The 16946-nt window shown below is 37.4% G+C and overlaps 1 protein-coding gene across 2 annotated transcripts in view; it reads left to right on the forward strand.

The window, feature by feature from the left end:
• WASHC4 (WASH complex subunit 4) overlaps positions 1–16946 on the forward strand; it is a 38123-nt gene that overhangs the window by 1735 nt on the left and 19442 nt on the right. For both annotated transcript variants that reach the window (XM_072401170.1, XM_072401171.1), the window contains exons 2-10: positions 3887–4026; positions 7406–7459; positions 9167–9232; positions 11586–11631; positions 12495–12562; positions 14276–14358; positions 15212–15254; positions 15397–15500; positions 16510–16630. In XM_072401170.1, the coding sequence (XP_072257271.1) occupies positions 3887–4026; positions 7406–7459; positions 9167–9232; positions 11586–11631; positions 12495–12562; positions 14276–14358; positions 15212–15254; positions 15397–15500; positions 16510–16630 (725 nt within the window). The remainder of the gene's footprint in view (positions 1–3886; positions 4027–7405; positions 7460–9166; positions 9233–11585; positions 11632–12494; positions 12563–14275; positions 14359–15211; positions 15255–15396; positions 15501–16509; positions 16631–16946) is intronic.

A 16946-nucleotide genomic window follows, 5' to 3' on the forward strand; every position in this document is an offset into this window, starting at 1 on the left:
AGGTCTCCAGGGAACCTCTGCTGGAGTTACTATATCCACAGTACGTTGGCATGGTGGCCAGTGAGAATAATTCCTCTTACGCTTCTGACAGCCTTACAGATAACCAAAAACTGTATTGGTATCTATTAAACTGAGACACAAAGTGGTCTTTGCTATAGGGACCCCTATCAAACTCTGGAGGAACCTTAGGGCTCCACCGATAGACACAATGTGACCTTGGCTTATGTCACCAGTGACTGTGTATTTCATTCCTCTTGCCAGAGCTTCAATCATAATTATATAATATTTTAGAGTATTACCTTTACATAATTAGGGAACAAGAAAAAATGCCGGAATTGGTAGGATTGAACCCATCAATGTGTTTTATGATTTGCTTCCTTCTGTCCATCGTTTTGTTTTTAATGCCTTTTCAAATAAATCATATAAAGTTTGATCATTGAGACGGAAAACAACGTTTCGTTGTTATGTTTAATTTGAAGCACACAATTTCTTTAAAAGCCTCGACAAGTACAGGGACAAATGTGATGCTGGAAGAGGCTTTCAACTTTCCCATACTTTCATGAAGGCAGCTGTTCTCTCCTATGAATAGAAGTCACACTGAATGAATTTAGATGCTTCATGCCTCTTACATGAACTTGAGTTGAATTAATGAATGGGCACGGCACAAATCTGTAAGCCCATCAAGGAAATGTCTTTGTAAAGCAAATGCTAATTTCCTATCTAGCCCTCGTCAATACTTTATGGTATATATTCTTCATCACCCCAGAGGCAGAATACAAAAACACAAAGGTATTATTCCTGAAGCCTAGAGTCGCGAGGAATCATGAGCACGCATGACCCAGCTCACAGGAATAAGTCTTCTTTCTGGTAGAACAGACATTACATTTATCATAGCTGCTTTTTGTCAGATTGTGATCTTTGCAACGTACGTGTCGGCCTTAGTCTTGTTCATTCATCTAATAATGCTCCATAAAAACCCATGTAAAAAAAGAAGTTTTCTTGTATGATAAAATAACCATTCTGCGTTTGTGTTTAGGTTACTGGATTGTGTTCTTATATTGTGTTCATTCTCTTCTATTCAGAAATACCAAGCAGATTTTCTCCAACCTCTTATCTCTGCTTCTTATGTCTGATTTATGGACAAATTTATTTTTATTATATTATACACATAAGCGATGGTTGCTAATAGCTTGTGTAAAAAATGAATACAAATGACCTGAGAGAATTAATTTCAAAAGCATTGAAAAAGTGTAATTTTAACAATTATATTTATCATTTGAATGGAGCTCTGTCCACGGATATCCTAATTGTATTAATATGTTGAAAGCTAAACTTCTACATTTAGTGAGCATTTATGATTGTCTTTTGAATACATACTTATATCTTTAAACTTTACATTCTCTAATATTCTATGAAGTGCAGCAAATTATGTGACTGGTGGGCTTTCAGTTTGCAGCCATCAAATAAGAGGAATCTTTATTCAATGCTCTGGGTCCTTTGCATGATTGCTGCACATCTTCCTAGAAGTCAGACCTTCACAAATGTTTAGGATTTGGTATTAGATGTTACCAAGGTGTTTTAGAGGCTTGCAGCAACTTTAAAGTACACAGCGCAGCCTAATTCTGTGTAATAGAATCTGGCTGAACATTTGAGAATTTGTTTTTTTCATGAATTCAGTGTTATTATTTGCAATACATATGATAGCTTTTTTTGATAGGAAACATACACTGTTGGATTAAAGAGTAAAAACTTTGGTAAAAAAAAAGCAGATCCTACTTTATTGCCCTGTTTTTCCCTTGTTGTTTTGTTGTTTTACGCATTTATTGTTTTACAGCAAACGTGCTTTGTACCTGTATAGCCAAACAACAGTTTTGCTTTAATACTCACTATATAGTACTTACTTTTGCTTATCCCCCTCAAGAGCAAAGAAATGCAACCATGTGAGATATCTGTTGCTGTATTGATAGTTTACACAATGCTGAGAACTATTCCTCATCCTGTGTGACAACACTATGCCAATTCCCCAGTAGCTACGTTGTCACATGAGAGACAGTGCCTTAAAATTATTTGTTGTGAAAATGAGTAACATGCTATTGCATGAACATACTAGTGGCTTTGGCACATTTATAGTGTCTACATTTGTTATGCACATTACCTGCATCACTGTGTTGGGCTGCTGTTAAAAATTGATTTACCATTGCAAATTGCTCTGTTACAAAACTTAGTATAGGTCCAGTTTATGCTCAGAAAGTGCCCGGTTATTTTAACTTTGCCAACTTTTTTTCTTTTAAGATGTCCTGTAAAAACATTTACACAGTGTAAATACCTGAATGTGACCAGTTATTAATGTCTGAAGTGAGAAGGACAGGAAAGGATAAAAGGCATGATTATTGAAAGAGAAAGAGTGACGTAGATGAGCTGACAACTATACAGCTTTTTTCACCCACTGTCCAGTCGCAGGTTGCAGCAAGTCCAAGGAGATTTGTGTTCAGAGGAAGTTGGTTGAATGGTGCTGGCCATCAAAATAAGGAGATATAGCAGCAGAAAAAGTCTGTGGATTGAAGAGCAATAGACCAGCTGAACTTGCTTCTGTTATATTGACTTCTAATTGGCTGTTCATTGCTTTAAATGAAACCTTTTTTGAGAGAAATGTGGAAGCTGCCATTTCTAGCTTTATATGTTTTGCTGGTTGCCTGGGTTTCTTGCTGACCCAATTGTTTAATACTTAGAATGGGTAACCCAGATATGCAGAGAAGAACTTCTGGCTATTCTCTGACTTTGAATATGTGTAATGGTTTCATGCCAGAAACTATTAGGTTCAAGGAATTAGCCAAGCAAAAAGCAAGGAGAAAAACAGGGACTTCCCCATATTCTGGAACTGATCATGCAATAGTCCTAATTGTCATGGATTGCTTGAAAGAAAACTCCTATCTGTTCTGCCTGAGTGATCTGAAAAGCAGTAAAGGAATCTATTGGGAATAGGATACCATAAAGGCTGCTAGCGGTGTGATTTTTAGAAATATTTTTTGCTGTTTTTGGTAAGGAGTCCTGCTAATTTAGTTGTGCTATTACTTAGGAAACTAAATCAAACTTGAGATAGTGTTTCATGCAGCGTTTAATATGGAAAAGCTGAGAAACTGGAAATGCTGATTCATCATTGCAGGAAAAGGCAGTGAAAATCAAGAGCTTTCATTTTTATAAATGGAGCTGCTTCTTCTTTTTTTTTTTTTTTCTGTAGCCGTTAAAGTTTCCAAACTAAACCTGGGATTATTTTCTTTTTTTTCTGGTATTTATTATCACTGAACCAAATCCTTTCTCCTCCTGACGATGCCTTATTTATTTTTTTGTCCAAAAGGTTTCTTCTTTTTACCAAATATGACAGCCATGGTGGCTGTTGAGTTTCCTAATACATCTAGCCCCCCACATAGCTCAGGTTTTGTGCTGGCAAACCCTGTGAACAGAACAAACAAAGAACAAATCAAACTCCCAAAGCTCAGTCCCTCAGTTACCTGATTAAAAATCGGCAGTATAATAGAAGTTTTATAAAAAGAGCAACTAGTGGGGAACACTTTTTTCTTTATCATAAACTGTGGAAATAAATCAGCACTGCAAATCCTTTCCCCTCAACTTCCCGACTGGGACACTTACATTATATAGCAGTTCTTGGCATTTCTGTGCCATTTTTACCATCCTTTTAACAGAGTGACAAGTAAAACTGCTTTCACTGGTATTGGTTTGCATAAATATTTGATTCTCTGCATTGTATGCATTTTATCTTTAACACAATTATCTTTCCAGGTAATTTGCTACCTCTGGTGTAAGAACCCACTTTTAAGTAACACAAATCGGTATGTTCAATGTAATTATGTTTATTTTTTTTTTGCAGAAATCCATGCTGAAGTCCAGTTAAAAAACTATGGTAAATTTCTGGAGGAGTATACTTCTCAGCTTCGCAGGATTGAAAATGCCCTGGATGACTCTATAGGGGATGTGTGGGACTTTAGTCTGGATCCAGTTGCCCTGAAGGTGAATGTTTTATTCTACAACCATATGATCATCTCACTAATCTGACTGAAAAGTAGGATGAAATGTCAATTTACGCAGTGTTCATCATTGGCACTTAGGCAGTGATCTAAATGGATGCATTTGCAGTTTTCGCAGAAAAAATTGCTTTATCTTTGGTTGAATTTCCTGAATAGATTGCTTCCTTGTTTGGAACAATGTGTTATTTGTTACTGAATGCTTGCAAGATTAGTCTATTTCCTTATTCTGCTTTATGATGCCAGACATGCACTTTGTGCACTAACAAACAAAGCAAATTGAAATGATTTTGCAATTGCTTTATTAAAGTTTTGTATGCATTTTGCATTGGCTATTGTTTAAAGACATCCTGGTTTATTTCAAGTGTCAAAAAGCATACAATTGTTTTTAGTTTTGGATAGAATAGATAAGGGTTAAAACCTGGTTTTAATTGCTCTCTCCAGGTGCCTAGCTAACCCCCGTCACTGGGACATAAAATATGGGAAATCCTAAAGTTGAAATGAGGATACTTGTTTTGTGATAAGATTCTAAATGGGTGTCTACTTTTTTGTTAAAAATAATTTCTCCGTACTTGGACTAACCATGAGAACTAACATTGATTATTGTTATATTAGAATATTATATGTAATGTATTATATGTATGGCATTTTTGTTTTTCAACATTCTTTATTTAAACTTTCAAACAATATTTATAACAAAAACAGGGGTGTACAGGGTTATGGAGGTCAATATAAATGTACTTACCGTATTTTTCGGACTATAAGACGCTCCGGCCTATAAGACGCACCCAATTTTAAAGGAGAAAAACCTAGAAAAAAAAGATTCTGAACAAAATACTAAAAAATCACTCTGTGTCAATGTATCGCCTTCTAATCACTCTGACACAGAGTGATCAGAAGGGGATACATTGACACAGAGTGATTAGAAGGGGATACATTGACACAATGTATCCCCTTCTGATCACCCTGTGCCAAAAAATCATACTCACCCGATACCGCGATGCTGTGGGCTTCTTCTTCTCCTCCTCGCTCTCCTCCTGGCTGCAGCGCGTGTCTCCTCCTCCTCTGAGCGAGGAGAAGCCGACACGCATACCCCAGCGATCCCATAAGCAGGCTGATCCAGCCTGCTTACCGGATCGCGAGGGCACGTGTGCCGGCTTCTCCTCGCTCAGAGGAGGAGGAGACACGCGCTGCAGCCGGGAGGAGATCCAGGAGAAGCCGGCACCCGTGCCCCAGCGATCCCATAAGCAGGCTGATCCAGCCTGCTTACCGGATCGCGAGGGCACGTGTGCCGGCTTCTCCTCGCTTAGAGGAGGAGGAGGAGACACGCGCTGCAGCCGGGAGGAGAGCGAGGAGAAGAAGCACGCAGCATCGCGGGATCGCGGTATCGGATGAGTATGATTTTTTTTAATTATATTTAACATGTATTCGGTGTATAAGACGCACCCACTTTTCCCCCCCAGTTTTGGGGAAGAAAAAGTGCGTCTTATAGTCCGAAAAATACGGTACTAATATACTTTATTAAAGGGGGAAAGAAATTGGGGGGGGGGGGGATTAACAGAAAACTAAGCATCAGCATATACCCAGGAGGTTTGAAGTTTATATCTCAGGGCTTAGGTGGCCTTAAAATTCTGCTTTACCTTAAAATTGCATTCAGTAAGATCCCGTATCTTAAATCTACTTTACACCCCTTACACATTATATACTTTGATTTCTAGAAGCACAAAACCCAAAATAAGTATAGGAGAAATGGTGCTACACAGCATCTGTACATTTGGTATAAAAACAGATACCAAGATTTACACTCAAGGTGCAGAACACAAGCAGTACTGCTGTACAGTGCCCATACATACCAATACTAAGATTTACACACAATGTACAGAACAGGAAAACCAGCTGTAGCCTGTTATCCATTCACACAGGAAATAGGAGCAACATGCAACTTCAGCCACCGGTAAGCTAAATATATATATATATATATATATGTGTATGCAGCTCATACTTAAATCAAATAGCAGCAGCCTTGCCCATTATTGTAGAGAAAGCATTTTGTAGTGTGATGTAATTATATTTTGCTGCATGTTGCAGTTGCAAAAATGAAAGAGACCTAGCTGACAATGTTGAGAAACACAGAACAGGAAGTGAGGAGTGCATCTGAGTTTGTGCTCCTAAATTCTTTGGAATTATAAGTGACATTCTAGTTACAGAGCTTATTGAGTTTACCTGATTGCAGCAAAATGCAATAGGGTTATGAGCTCTAGAATGTCTACCATTAACAAAAGATTAACATTCTGTCACTATTAAAGTTGACGGGGGAGGGGGGGGGTTAGATGATTGAGATTGATCTCCCTAGTCAAAAGGGACTTACATTAGTAATGGTAGCAGCATGAATGGGCACCATCAAAAATCTGGGCCCAGTGCAAAAGTGGTGTCTGTTCAGCACTTCTGTTTCTAGTTCTTTTAGAACCCCCTTGCAGACCTAAAAACCAGGGGAGCTGACATGCAAATAATGAACCATGGTGTCTGGGCCGCCAATTGTTTTACCATGCCAGTCGATCAAATAATTAAATTATAAAGTTACTATTTTATAAGTACAGGGTATGTGCCAGAGGGTTGTAACTTCCCAGGAGTTTTCTTTTGTCCTTATAATATTCCCTGTGAGCAATGGAAATGCAAAGAAACATAAAAACTATTTCTCTGGAGGTAGAGAGGTAGATGAATGGATTTTTGCAGTTGAGGATTGTTGAGGTTCACTGGTTTGTTATATTCTTTCAAATTAAAAAAAAAGTATATTAAAGACAATACAATAAAATAACTGTACCTCCCTGTTCACAGTTTTTTAAATACATTCGCCTGTTCCCCTTGAGTTGCGGGCCCTGCCAACCTCTTTCTTCTCCTCTTCCTGGTTTCAGTCTTTGGCCATCTTGATTGGCCAGGCTGGGATGACGTTCAGCCCTGGCAGTCTCAGGGGAAGCAGAAACAAATTATCTTTTATTGCAGAAGGGACATGGCCTGTCTATTACTGCAATACAGACCTTTCTGATCACAAATTTTCAAAGTCAAACTTTAGTTAAACAGACCACCAGATCATAAACATCATAAATTTCAACAAAAAAACATGTACATTCAACTTATTTTATAGGGTAAAAGTTTAATTTACTCTAAATCTCTTAATATGGAAGAGTATAGTCTTTCTGTTTTTGTAGGGAAATGAGGCAAAGGAGCATGGCCAGCTCAAACAGTACATACATTGCGAGTGTTAAAGTGCTTTGTGTTTTTACCTGCACTCTTTTTAGCTACCAATGGCCCTTTCAGGATTCGGTATTATATAAGAGAAATGCTAATCTCTTTTGTCTTTATTTTAGCTTGTGCCATATGAGCAGTCTTCTCTTCTGGAGCTCATCAAAACAGAAAACAAGGTATGTTTGCATTTTTCCTTTTTTCATGAGACCCATTTAGGGAAACATGTAATATGGAGGTAAGGGAGTATACTGAAAAAAATAATATAGACAAAAGCAGTCTGACATTCAGCATTTAATGTAGGATCAACAACGGAAGCATCTATATTTATTCCAGTGATGTCTTTTCCTATAATATAAGAAAAATAAAAAAAACGCTTCTAACTTGCTCATGGCAAAGAGTGTATCTTTATCATCTTTCTGATGGCCGGGTCCCCATACCTGGAATTAAGGAATGTCTGTGATGTTCGAAGTAACAGAGCTTCAAATTACATATGTTTAAAGATAAAGGGAGCAGGGTTGTTATTCTGATCCTGGCTTCACTGTCTAGAGCAATGGTCGCCAACCTTTTTGGTCCCGCGGACCACTACAATTACCCGCTCCTGACCGCGTATGAGCAAGGAGCCGGTTGTCACTAAAAGGGGGAGAAACCTCCCCCATAGTGACATCATGATGCTTTAACCGCCCCCCCCCTCCCATCGCAGACCTGAGCCTGGGATGGGAGAGTGGGCCACTACCCTGAACCTGGGATTTGTAAGGGGAACATGGTCCGCGGCTCTGGCCAGAACGCTCCGCCAGCGGGGTCTTTCCCCTGACCCCGACCAGGGCCACGGACCATCAAAATGTTCCATCGGTTGGGGAGTGCTGGTCTAGAGAGTCTCTGTTCTGAAACAAGCATGCAACTTGTTGGAAAAGTCCCACTACCATATTGCATGTTTGTTTAGAGTTAGCCACTCAATATGTAGTAAAGTCATGGATCAGAATGACACTATTGTAGCTTGCACCCTAACCGTTATAAGTCTTATCTTTTTTTTTTTTTTTTCTTTCATATATACACCCAAATTTCTTGTATATATACCCATTTCTTGTATTACATTTCTTAAATGTACTTGTTTGTCTTTACTAGGTACAGTTAGAATAGTCTGTGTGAGTAATAATAAGAGAAATAGGTTACTTACTTTGGGCGTGTCTTAGAACATAGGATTGCCTTTGCCCTCTTAGGCCGGTTATTGCTGGGCTGGGAAACCATAATAAATCTATAAGTAATATAAAATAAGGAAAAATTGTTTACTTTTCTAAAAAATAGCCTTACAGTTGAGGTGTAAATATTGCTCACATTTATTTGTTCTGAATGAGTATTTTTATCTAGACCATTGAATTGTGCAACCACAAGATATTAACATTTATACCCAATCACTAAAATCCTATAAAAACTTCATTTCAAAATTGATTAACAATTTTTTAAATATTCAGCGTTCACTAAAGTATTACCTGATGCTCGTCCCCTTCATGTTTTTGAATGGGTATTTCCTTTTATGGGATAATAACTGTCTTCCAGTTGTGCCCTACATCATCTCCCTGTTACATGTCTGAAGATCAGATGTCCTCTCGATCAAAATCCTGGTCCTGAGAAATGATGCACAGAGGATGCTAGAGCAAGTGCATGTAGACTAGAAATGTTTGAGAAAATCTGGACGAACTAAGCAGCTCTAAGATAAAAAAAAAAAAAAAGTATGAAATAAGCTTTATACATTGAATTTCATCCAGTTATGGTTTACATATAATTGAATGTCTGTAAGAATCTTTAGGTGACTACAGTTTATTGGCAAACTTGTTGCCTTATGTTAAATTTAATATACTCTTGTGTTTTTCTTGTCTTTTTTTAAGGTTTTAAATAAAGTTATAACAGTATATGCTGCTTTGTGCTGCGAGATTAAGAAATTAAAGTATGAGGTAAGTACTTTTTAAGTACTTGAGGTTATATATGAATTTGAAGTGGTTGTTTATGAAACCACATGATTGTAGGCGACCTACAAGCAGAGTGGGGTATACTTTATTTTTAGACAGCAGGATTCTTTCAATGCATTTAACATATAAACGTCAAAACACCTATTGGATCACCAAAACTAGAGAAAATGAGATAAGAAAGACAGTGATTCTGTAACCATAAGCAATTAGGTAGTTGGCAAAAATTCTCATTGGTTACTATGGATGACTAAACCACTTTGATCTTTTCCAGCTTTGATAAATAAACATATTTGCCTCACAGGACTGCGCCAATTTTTGACACAAGACAACACAAAGGTATTCTAGCTTAAAGCTGACATAAACTCCAAATTTTTACTTTACATAAAAGTAAACAAACCTTTTTATTTAAAGTAAAAATGTATTTTTTGCAACACCCTTTTTGTTTTTAAAAATGGGTGGAGCACCGCCCCTGTCCTGATCACCAAAGAGCCTCCCAGGATACCTATGTCACAGATCCCAGGAGGCTCTGGCTGTTCCTTCTACGCATGACTGATCTCAGAAGGAAGAAGGAGCCTTTTCTTTAATGGGAGGGAAATAAATGCCGATCTCACGCATGCACAGTGAGCTCGGCATGTTTTCCCCATCTGCATCATCCACTCTTGCGGACATGCGTAGTCCGAGATCGGTTGATGTGCAAAGAAGAACCCGGAAGAAGACTGAAGAAGGATACTCGGTCAACTCCATACCTGTTTGTAAAAAAACCTCAAAAAGATCGAAATATCTTTGGAATTAAAGGTGTTTTAGCTCTCCTTTAAACTAGCTAAACATAAAGGAAACAAAAACTGATCTTCATCACACAGACAATACTCATGTTATTATTCATTACTTTGTTGTTTTGTGCCATAAATATTGTGACATTCCTGTTGGGCAACTATGTTTCTTTTCATCCAAGCTGCAACAACAGCTAGACACCTCTCCTAAGTAGTTTAGTTCCAAGTCTGACTTTGTGACGTTATGCACTTTAGAATGCCAGGTGTATCTATCAGCCACTGCTTCTTTGAGCTGCATCATGGACATATTCATAACTTTAGCAATGCAGTATTTGATTTGGCCTCTGTAACCCCTTTCTCCCTTTAACTTTTTTTTTTTTAACAGTTTTTTTCCAGCATCAAGGTCTTCTCTAGTGAGTTGTATCCTCTCATTTTGTGGCTAAAGTCTTTCAAATTTAAATGTATGATGAATTCTTCTGGTGAATGGTCTAAACTTTTTTTGATTTTGATTCTTGCAGTCCAAGTAATTTGCAATAATTTTCTCCAACATTATAGTTCATTTTTTCTATGCATAGCTTCATTTGTAGTCCAATAAGTCCAGTCATATGTTAATAACTGGAAAGATCATACTCAACTATTGTAAACTTTTCTTGTGAGATGTTGGCTACTCGTTAGTAAGTTGTTAAATTAATGCTTATCCAAATAGATGATAAGAGCTTTAGTTTGTATTATGTTAAGCAACATTCAAGCTTTTGCACTTTCTTTACCAATCATCTGTGAGGTCTTTACACACCAATACACATTAGCAAATGCTCTTTGCAGCAAATGCATAAAAGTAAGCCAGAGATACATTTCAGGAAACCATGGCACTAAACTGATTTTGGTGTTCTAAAACTGATAAATCAAAGCTTTTTTTCTGATTGGTTGCTATATGTTAGCTCACTGTTTTTCTAATTCTAATTATTAAAGCCAGCCCTTTTGTTGGCATCACCTCCAGCTTTCTTTTTGGAAGGAACTGTATGCCTTATGAATAAATTCACACTTAGCAGACAGAAGCCCCCTTAACTCTAGTGGCAAGCGCTTCCAAACTCTCCCTGCAGGGAAACCTTTATCTGCGCCTTGGATAAAAGAGCTTTTCTTTTTTTGGACAGTAAGCACATACTGCATGGGTTAGCTAGGGTTGGAGAACACAAAGCAGCTGTTTACTTGCTGCTCTTTATGAATTCTTCCTATGTAATCTTTTTCTATGGCCCGGCCTCCTAACTGTCAGATCGGTTCCATCTGCCACTTCACTAGCTTCCCAATTGGATACAGATGCCATCTTGATAATCTGGCAGCTTCAATTGTGTCATCAGCCATACTGTAAAAGAAAGAGTTATTAATAAAGCTGGTTAGTTGTTCCTGATTCTTGTATCTGGCAATCCCTTCACTACTTCCATAAATGAGATATTTCTTTCTAGAAAACCAAAACTGTTCAGGGCCTACCCCTGTTGTTACTTACTGTATACCTAAACAGCATATGATATGGAGGTTTGTTTTCTAACTTGTTCTTCTCTTTTGTCATGCAGGCAGAAACAAAATTCTATAATGGTCTGCTATTCTATGGGGAAGGAGGTAAGTACCTTTTTTTCGTTAAGTGCTTCTAGATCTGTGGGTCCCCTGAAGTCCTGTTTTGTAACAACACAGCTCTAAAACTTTTTACATTTGAAAATCATGAAACTAAAGAAGAATTACTTCCTGCCAGAATAGCGTTATGTTTAAATAAACCCTCATCAAAATCATCAAGTTTTTAGCAGAACAAGGACTGGTTGTATAGTCTTTGTCTGCTGCCACATCTTTATTATACATGTGAAGGTGTGAGCCAGTGGAATAATTACTTGGAATATTGGACTGCCCCCCACCTCAACCTCACATGACTTTGACCATTAGCCCTTTATCCCTTTCTACGTAATCTAGACACATTCTTATGTGAGGAGATTTAAATGCCAGCTCTTTTTGTATCCGTAGAGAGCCACGTTTAATGCTGTCTGTGTCCCCACTGGGCACCAATGTGATGGGAAATACAAAATCCAAGTTGTACCCACAATATCTTGTGTTTATGGGAGAGTGATTTACTTCCAATGATTACCTATTTGCTTAATCTTAATTTATCAGTATCTGTGGACTATATTCCGCTTCTGAGCCTTAAGTCACATATGTTTATACTACAGAATTCCATGCCTTTTATAGTTATTTTTGCATTGTATAAGTATACCTGGTGACAACTGTCTAAGGTATACCCCTACCCTTTTAATTTGTAAAGATTGCCTCTCTGTTGGGTCTCTAAAACAGGAGGTAAATAGAAACATCCCAAGGAGATTCACAGACAGAAAAGCAAACACTACGACAAAGAAATCATCTTTAATGTTCTTTCATTTGAAAATACTGCAGAATTCATTGACACATTGATGTTTATGTGGGTTTGGTTTTGTTTTTAGCTGCAGAATCCAGTGCTGGGGAGGGAGATGCCCAGATTCAGATGGGACGGTTTGTTTCATTTCTGCAGGTAAATTTTTGAAGCACATTTTTTCTTATAATATTAGGCTTATCTCATTTTATTGTTTTGATGGTAAAAGACTGGAGTCTGAATTGTTTGCGTTGTGACTTTATTTACAGGTAGTCCCCGGGTTACATACAAGATAGACACTGTAGGTTTGTTCTTAAGGTAAATTTGTATGCAAGTCAGAACAGGTATATTAATTTTAATAAATGCAATTAGGACAGATGTTTGTCTCATCATATTATTAGGCAGTGTGGTGTAAGTTACTGTATAAAATCCTCACAGTGAGATAATCACAAACAAGCAAAAAAAAAAAAAAAAAAATCTTTATGGAGCCTAGACATTCATTACCTTGTGGAGCAAGCTGTGATGCAAAAAAAAAAGGTGTTAGAGGCTGCAGAAAGAGCTCAGTCCTTAAGATCACCCACAACCTCAGCTGTGTTTAGCAAAAGATTTCTTCTGCAAGTTATGGAAACCGCCCCTCCCCCCTCCATCCTCCGTCCTGCACATAGAGGAGCAGGGAAGCCCCGTTTATATCTAGGAGGCGTCTGTATGTCAAATGTCCTTAACCTGGGGACTACATGTATTAGGTTTGGGAGGTTGTATTTTTATAGTTTAATAGGTACGTTAAGGGTTAGAATACAACTCCTTCCTTTGGCTTTAAATGGAAACCTGTCTGCCTTTCAATGTGTTAATATGGGTATGACCTCTTACAAAAAAGGGTTCTGGGGGGAAGGGCAGGGGATCAATTAGGCAGTTATCTTGTAAAGGTTAGATTTTGTGATTGAGCTTTAAATATTAGGTAATTTATCAGGTGGGAACCAGAATGCCTACATTCAAAAGATGTCATTTTTGTTTGATATTTTTTAAAGTGACGATTAGCTGAAAAGCTAGTAATGTTTTAGTTTTAAATTCTTAATATGATTAGAAGTTTTAGGGCCCCTTTCAGACTTGGTAAACTACAGTGTTGTACCCCATGATTAATTGTGCTCCCAATTGCTCCCATTAAACTGATTGCTCCCACGGAAACTGATTTTTTGCGTTGGGGTTAAAACACTGTTCCTGTAAGCAGCATTATGCCCCTGGCTGGTGTGTTTGCTGTTCCTGCTGCCTGTACAGGACCGTGTGGCAAGCGCACGGGCAATGCTTGCAATCATAGTAGTGCCATTATTGGGCCAGCTGTTGCCTGCAAGATTTGTTTACCTTGATTCTTGGACCGAGGAGCATTTGAAAGCACATAAGGGTTTTTACATGATCTGATGTAATCCAAAAGCAAATTAAACCACATCTCATTGTTTTGTGTAAAGTACAAGAGGCAAAAATTATGGTAACGTAATCCAATGCTTAGCAATACTTTTTTCCTATTACTTATGTCTTGTCAACAGTCAAGATCAGGGGTGCCCAACAGGTGGATCGCGATTACCGGTAGATCACAAAAATGATCTCTATCGCACACAGGAGTTACTAAGTCCAAGATTTTATTGTTGGTAGATCATTTCGATTAGGTCTTTTTTTTTTTTAAAGTAGCTCGCAAGTGTGGGCACCCCTGTTCTGGATCTTTAGGATGGATTTACATGCTTATGTAATCATTTTATAGGTATCCTGGTGATATCATGCAGCAGATTGGACTTTAGCAGTACCAAAGAGAATTATTGTTCTGCAGCCCATGACAAAGTTAGTTGCATTGCCTTAATTTTTAACTGCATTTATTTTTTTCAGGAACTTTCATGTTTTGTTACAAGATGTTATGAGGTGGTGATGAATGTTGTTCATCAATTAGCAGCCTTGTACACAAGTAGCAGGTAATTTTTGTGAAAACAGTACAATATGTGATTTCTGTGTCATATCAGCCTTCCAGTTCCTAAAAAATAAGGATAGATCACAAAAATATGCAAAACCCCATATAAACCTTCCACCCCAAAACATAACTTTTTGGTGGGTGGATTTTTGTGTTGGTATTATATTGTAATAACTGTTACCAAGTATCAAGCCACAAAACTACTATTTGAGTTCTGCATTTGGGTCCTAGCAGCAGGTTGGGTTGGTGCTATCAAGTTAGATGGGTAGGCATTTTCAATGCTTTATATTCATCACATTAACTAGAGGTTTTGGCAGCCTAAAAGTTTTTTTTTTTTGTTTTTTTTTTAGGCAGTGTAAACACATGCATTTCACTAGGTATTTACCTAAAGTGAAGCACAGAATGTGGGAAACAGCACAGGGAACCAGTCATTCCATGTGCTGACAAGAGATCATACTGTGATTAGAGGAAAATGCAGAGCGTGGCAGAGAGCTGAGCTCATCTTTGTGCTCCTTCTCCATTACTGTCCAGTCACAGGACATGCCTGGGCTGATACTGGCCAATATTCAATCCAAAAGACTGATGGTAACAAAGTACTGTTAAACACATTACTTTTTTTTAATGGGAACTATTTTTTTCTTTTAACTACAGTTCTGGTCTCTTAATAATTTACCTGTGCTCTTTTAAACAGCCCAATACATTTCTGGGTATGTGTATACACGTTGCATTGGTTATAAAATGCTTAATTATGTTTTGCATTGAAAATAAATAGGTAGAAACTTACAATCTAGGACATCGCTGGCTGTCTGTATACCTATATCATTTTAAATGGATATTATTCTTTTGGCTTTTTACAGGAATGAAACAAAGATAATTGAAACATCAGGAGTTCATTTTCTGGTAATAATTTTTAATTACTCTAACACTTATAAAGAATTAAAAAAAATGAATAGTTATAATTGGGGTTTAGGGTCGGAGTTATAGAACACAACACATAAACTTACCTAACAAGATCAAACATGTATTGTTCCATCTGTTGTAGACTATGTATGAACACTTAGGGGAATTACTGACTGTTCTGCTTACATTGGATGAAATCATTGAAAACCACGCCACACTGAAGGATCACTGGACAATGTATAAAAGGTATGGCAGTCATTTTGTTTTAACCTGGTTTAATCATTTTGAGCATAAGTGTGCTCTGTCATGTTTGTTTATAATCGTTTTATTCTGCTGGGTTTTCCTTCTAAAGATGATAATTATTTATAGAATTCATAAGTATCACAGTGTTTTTTGTTAGGCATTCAAAAGCAGAAAATATTAGATTACTCCTAAGATTTCTTTATCCAGCATACTGCCATAGTTTCTGGTAAACAAAATGTTTTGCACCAGTTGGCATTCATGTGAGAGCCAAATTTTAGTTTAAAACCCAATTTTTTATGCATGCCTTTATTAGCACATTTCCCATAAAATGCTGTAACCTAAATGTCATATTTATCCCTTTTTAACTTTTTGCTATGCATTTTAACCAGAAACACAATAGTGATTGGGCCTATTTGACTGACTTTGAAAAAAACAATGGTTTCTCTTAATAGGCCCCTTTATTGCACAGTTTTTGTCATATATAACATTTGTAAAATGGTTGTATGGTGAGTTAGTAATGTGGGTGATCAGTATTACTGTTGACTAGTGAAGAAAAGCTGCAATTATGCCAGTACATGTCTAGGGCTATAAGAGTTTCTAGGTATATCAAGTGTAAGCAAAATATTTTTTTTTCACTTATCTACAGATTTTTATATTACCCATTATTAAAGTTGTCTTACATTAGTGGAATGTGAAAAACAAGGGAAGATGACAAGTGAGAAACTCCTATCTGTAATAACCTAAACATTGATAAACCACAAAAAATGGAGGGGTTGTCTTAAAACTGTAATGTTTTTATACAGTGTTTGTTAACAAAATATTTTTATTGGTTGCAGTATAAAATGAGTGCAATAAAGCCAGGGGCACCAGTTCAATGTTCTGGCCAAAACCCCAGGGCAATAAACCTTAACCCAGGTTTCTGTAAAGTACGACTCTTTGGGTGCCTCTCTGTAGCCTTACAACTATACCCGGCTTTCACTGGCTCCTTACTATTTTTATTTTTTCTCTACAGGTTATTAAAGTCGGTACATCATAACCCAGCAAAGTTTGAAATTCAGGAGGATAAACTAAAACACTTTGAGAAGCTGCTATTAAAACTGGAAAGTCAGTTGCTCGATGGTGCTCTGTTCCAGGTACAAACATATAGTGTTCACTGGTTAGGAATCTTGTAATGGAGATTTCATATTACTGGCAGTGAAATTGTTTTAATCAACAGAAGAACTATAGTGAACACAAAATCACTAACTAAATTAGATATTAGACTAGTGTGTTTTCCATGTAGTTTTTGAATGTATTTGTTTGCCTAGAAAGCCAGCATGGTAATTATATTCCAAAAGTTTGCTTGTGATGCAAGATTTTTTGTGTGTAAAGGACAGCACCAGCCATTGCAGACTGTGTGATCGAACTGAAAATCGGACGACACCCAAACTTAGAAAAGGTGCTGGCTGC

The sequence above is a fragment of the Pyxicephalus adspersus genome, chromosome 2, assembly GCF_032062135.1.
Source record: "Pyxicephalus adspersus chromosome 2, UCB_Pads_2.0, whole genome shotgun sequence".
Taxonomy (NCBI): domain Eukaryota; kingdom Metazoa; phylum Chordata; class Amphibia; order Anura; family Pyxicephalidae; genus Pyxicephalus; species Pyxicephalus adspersus.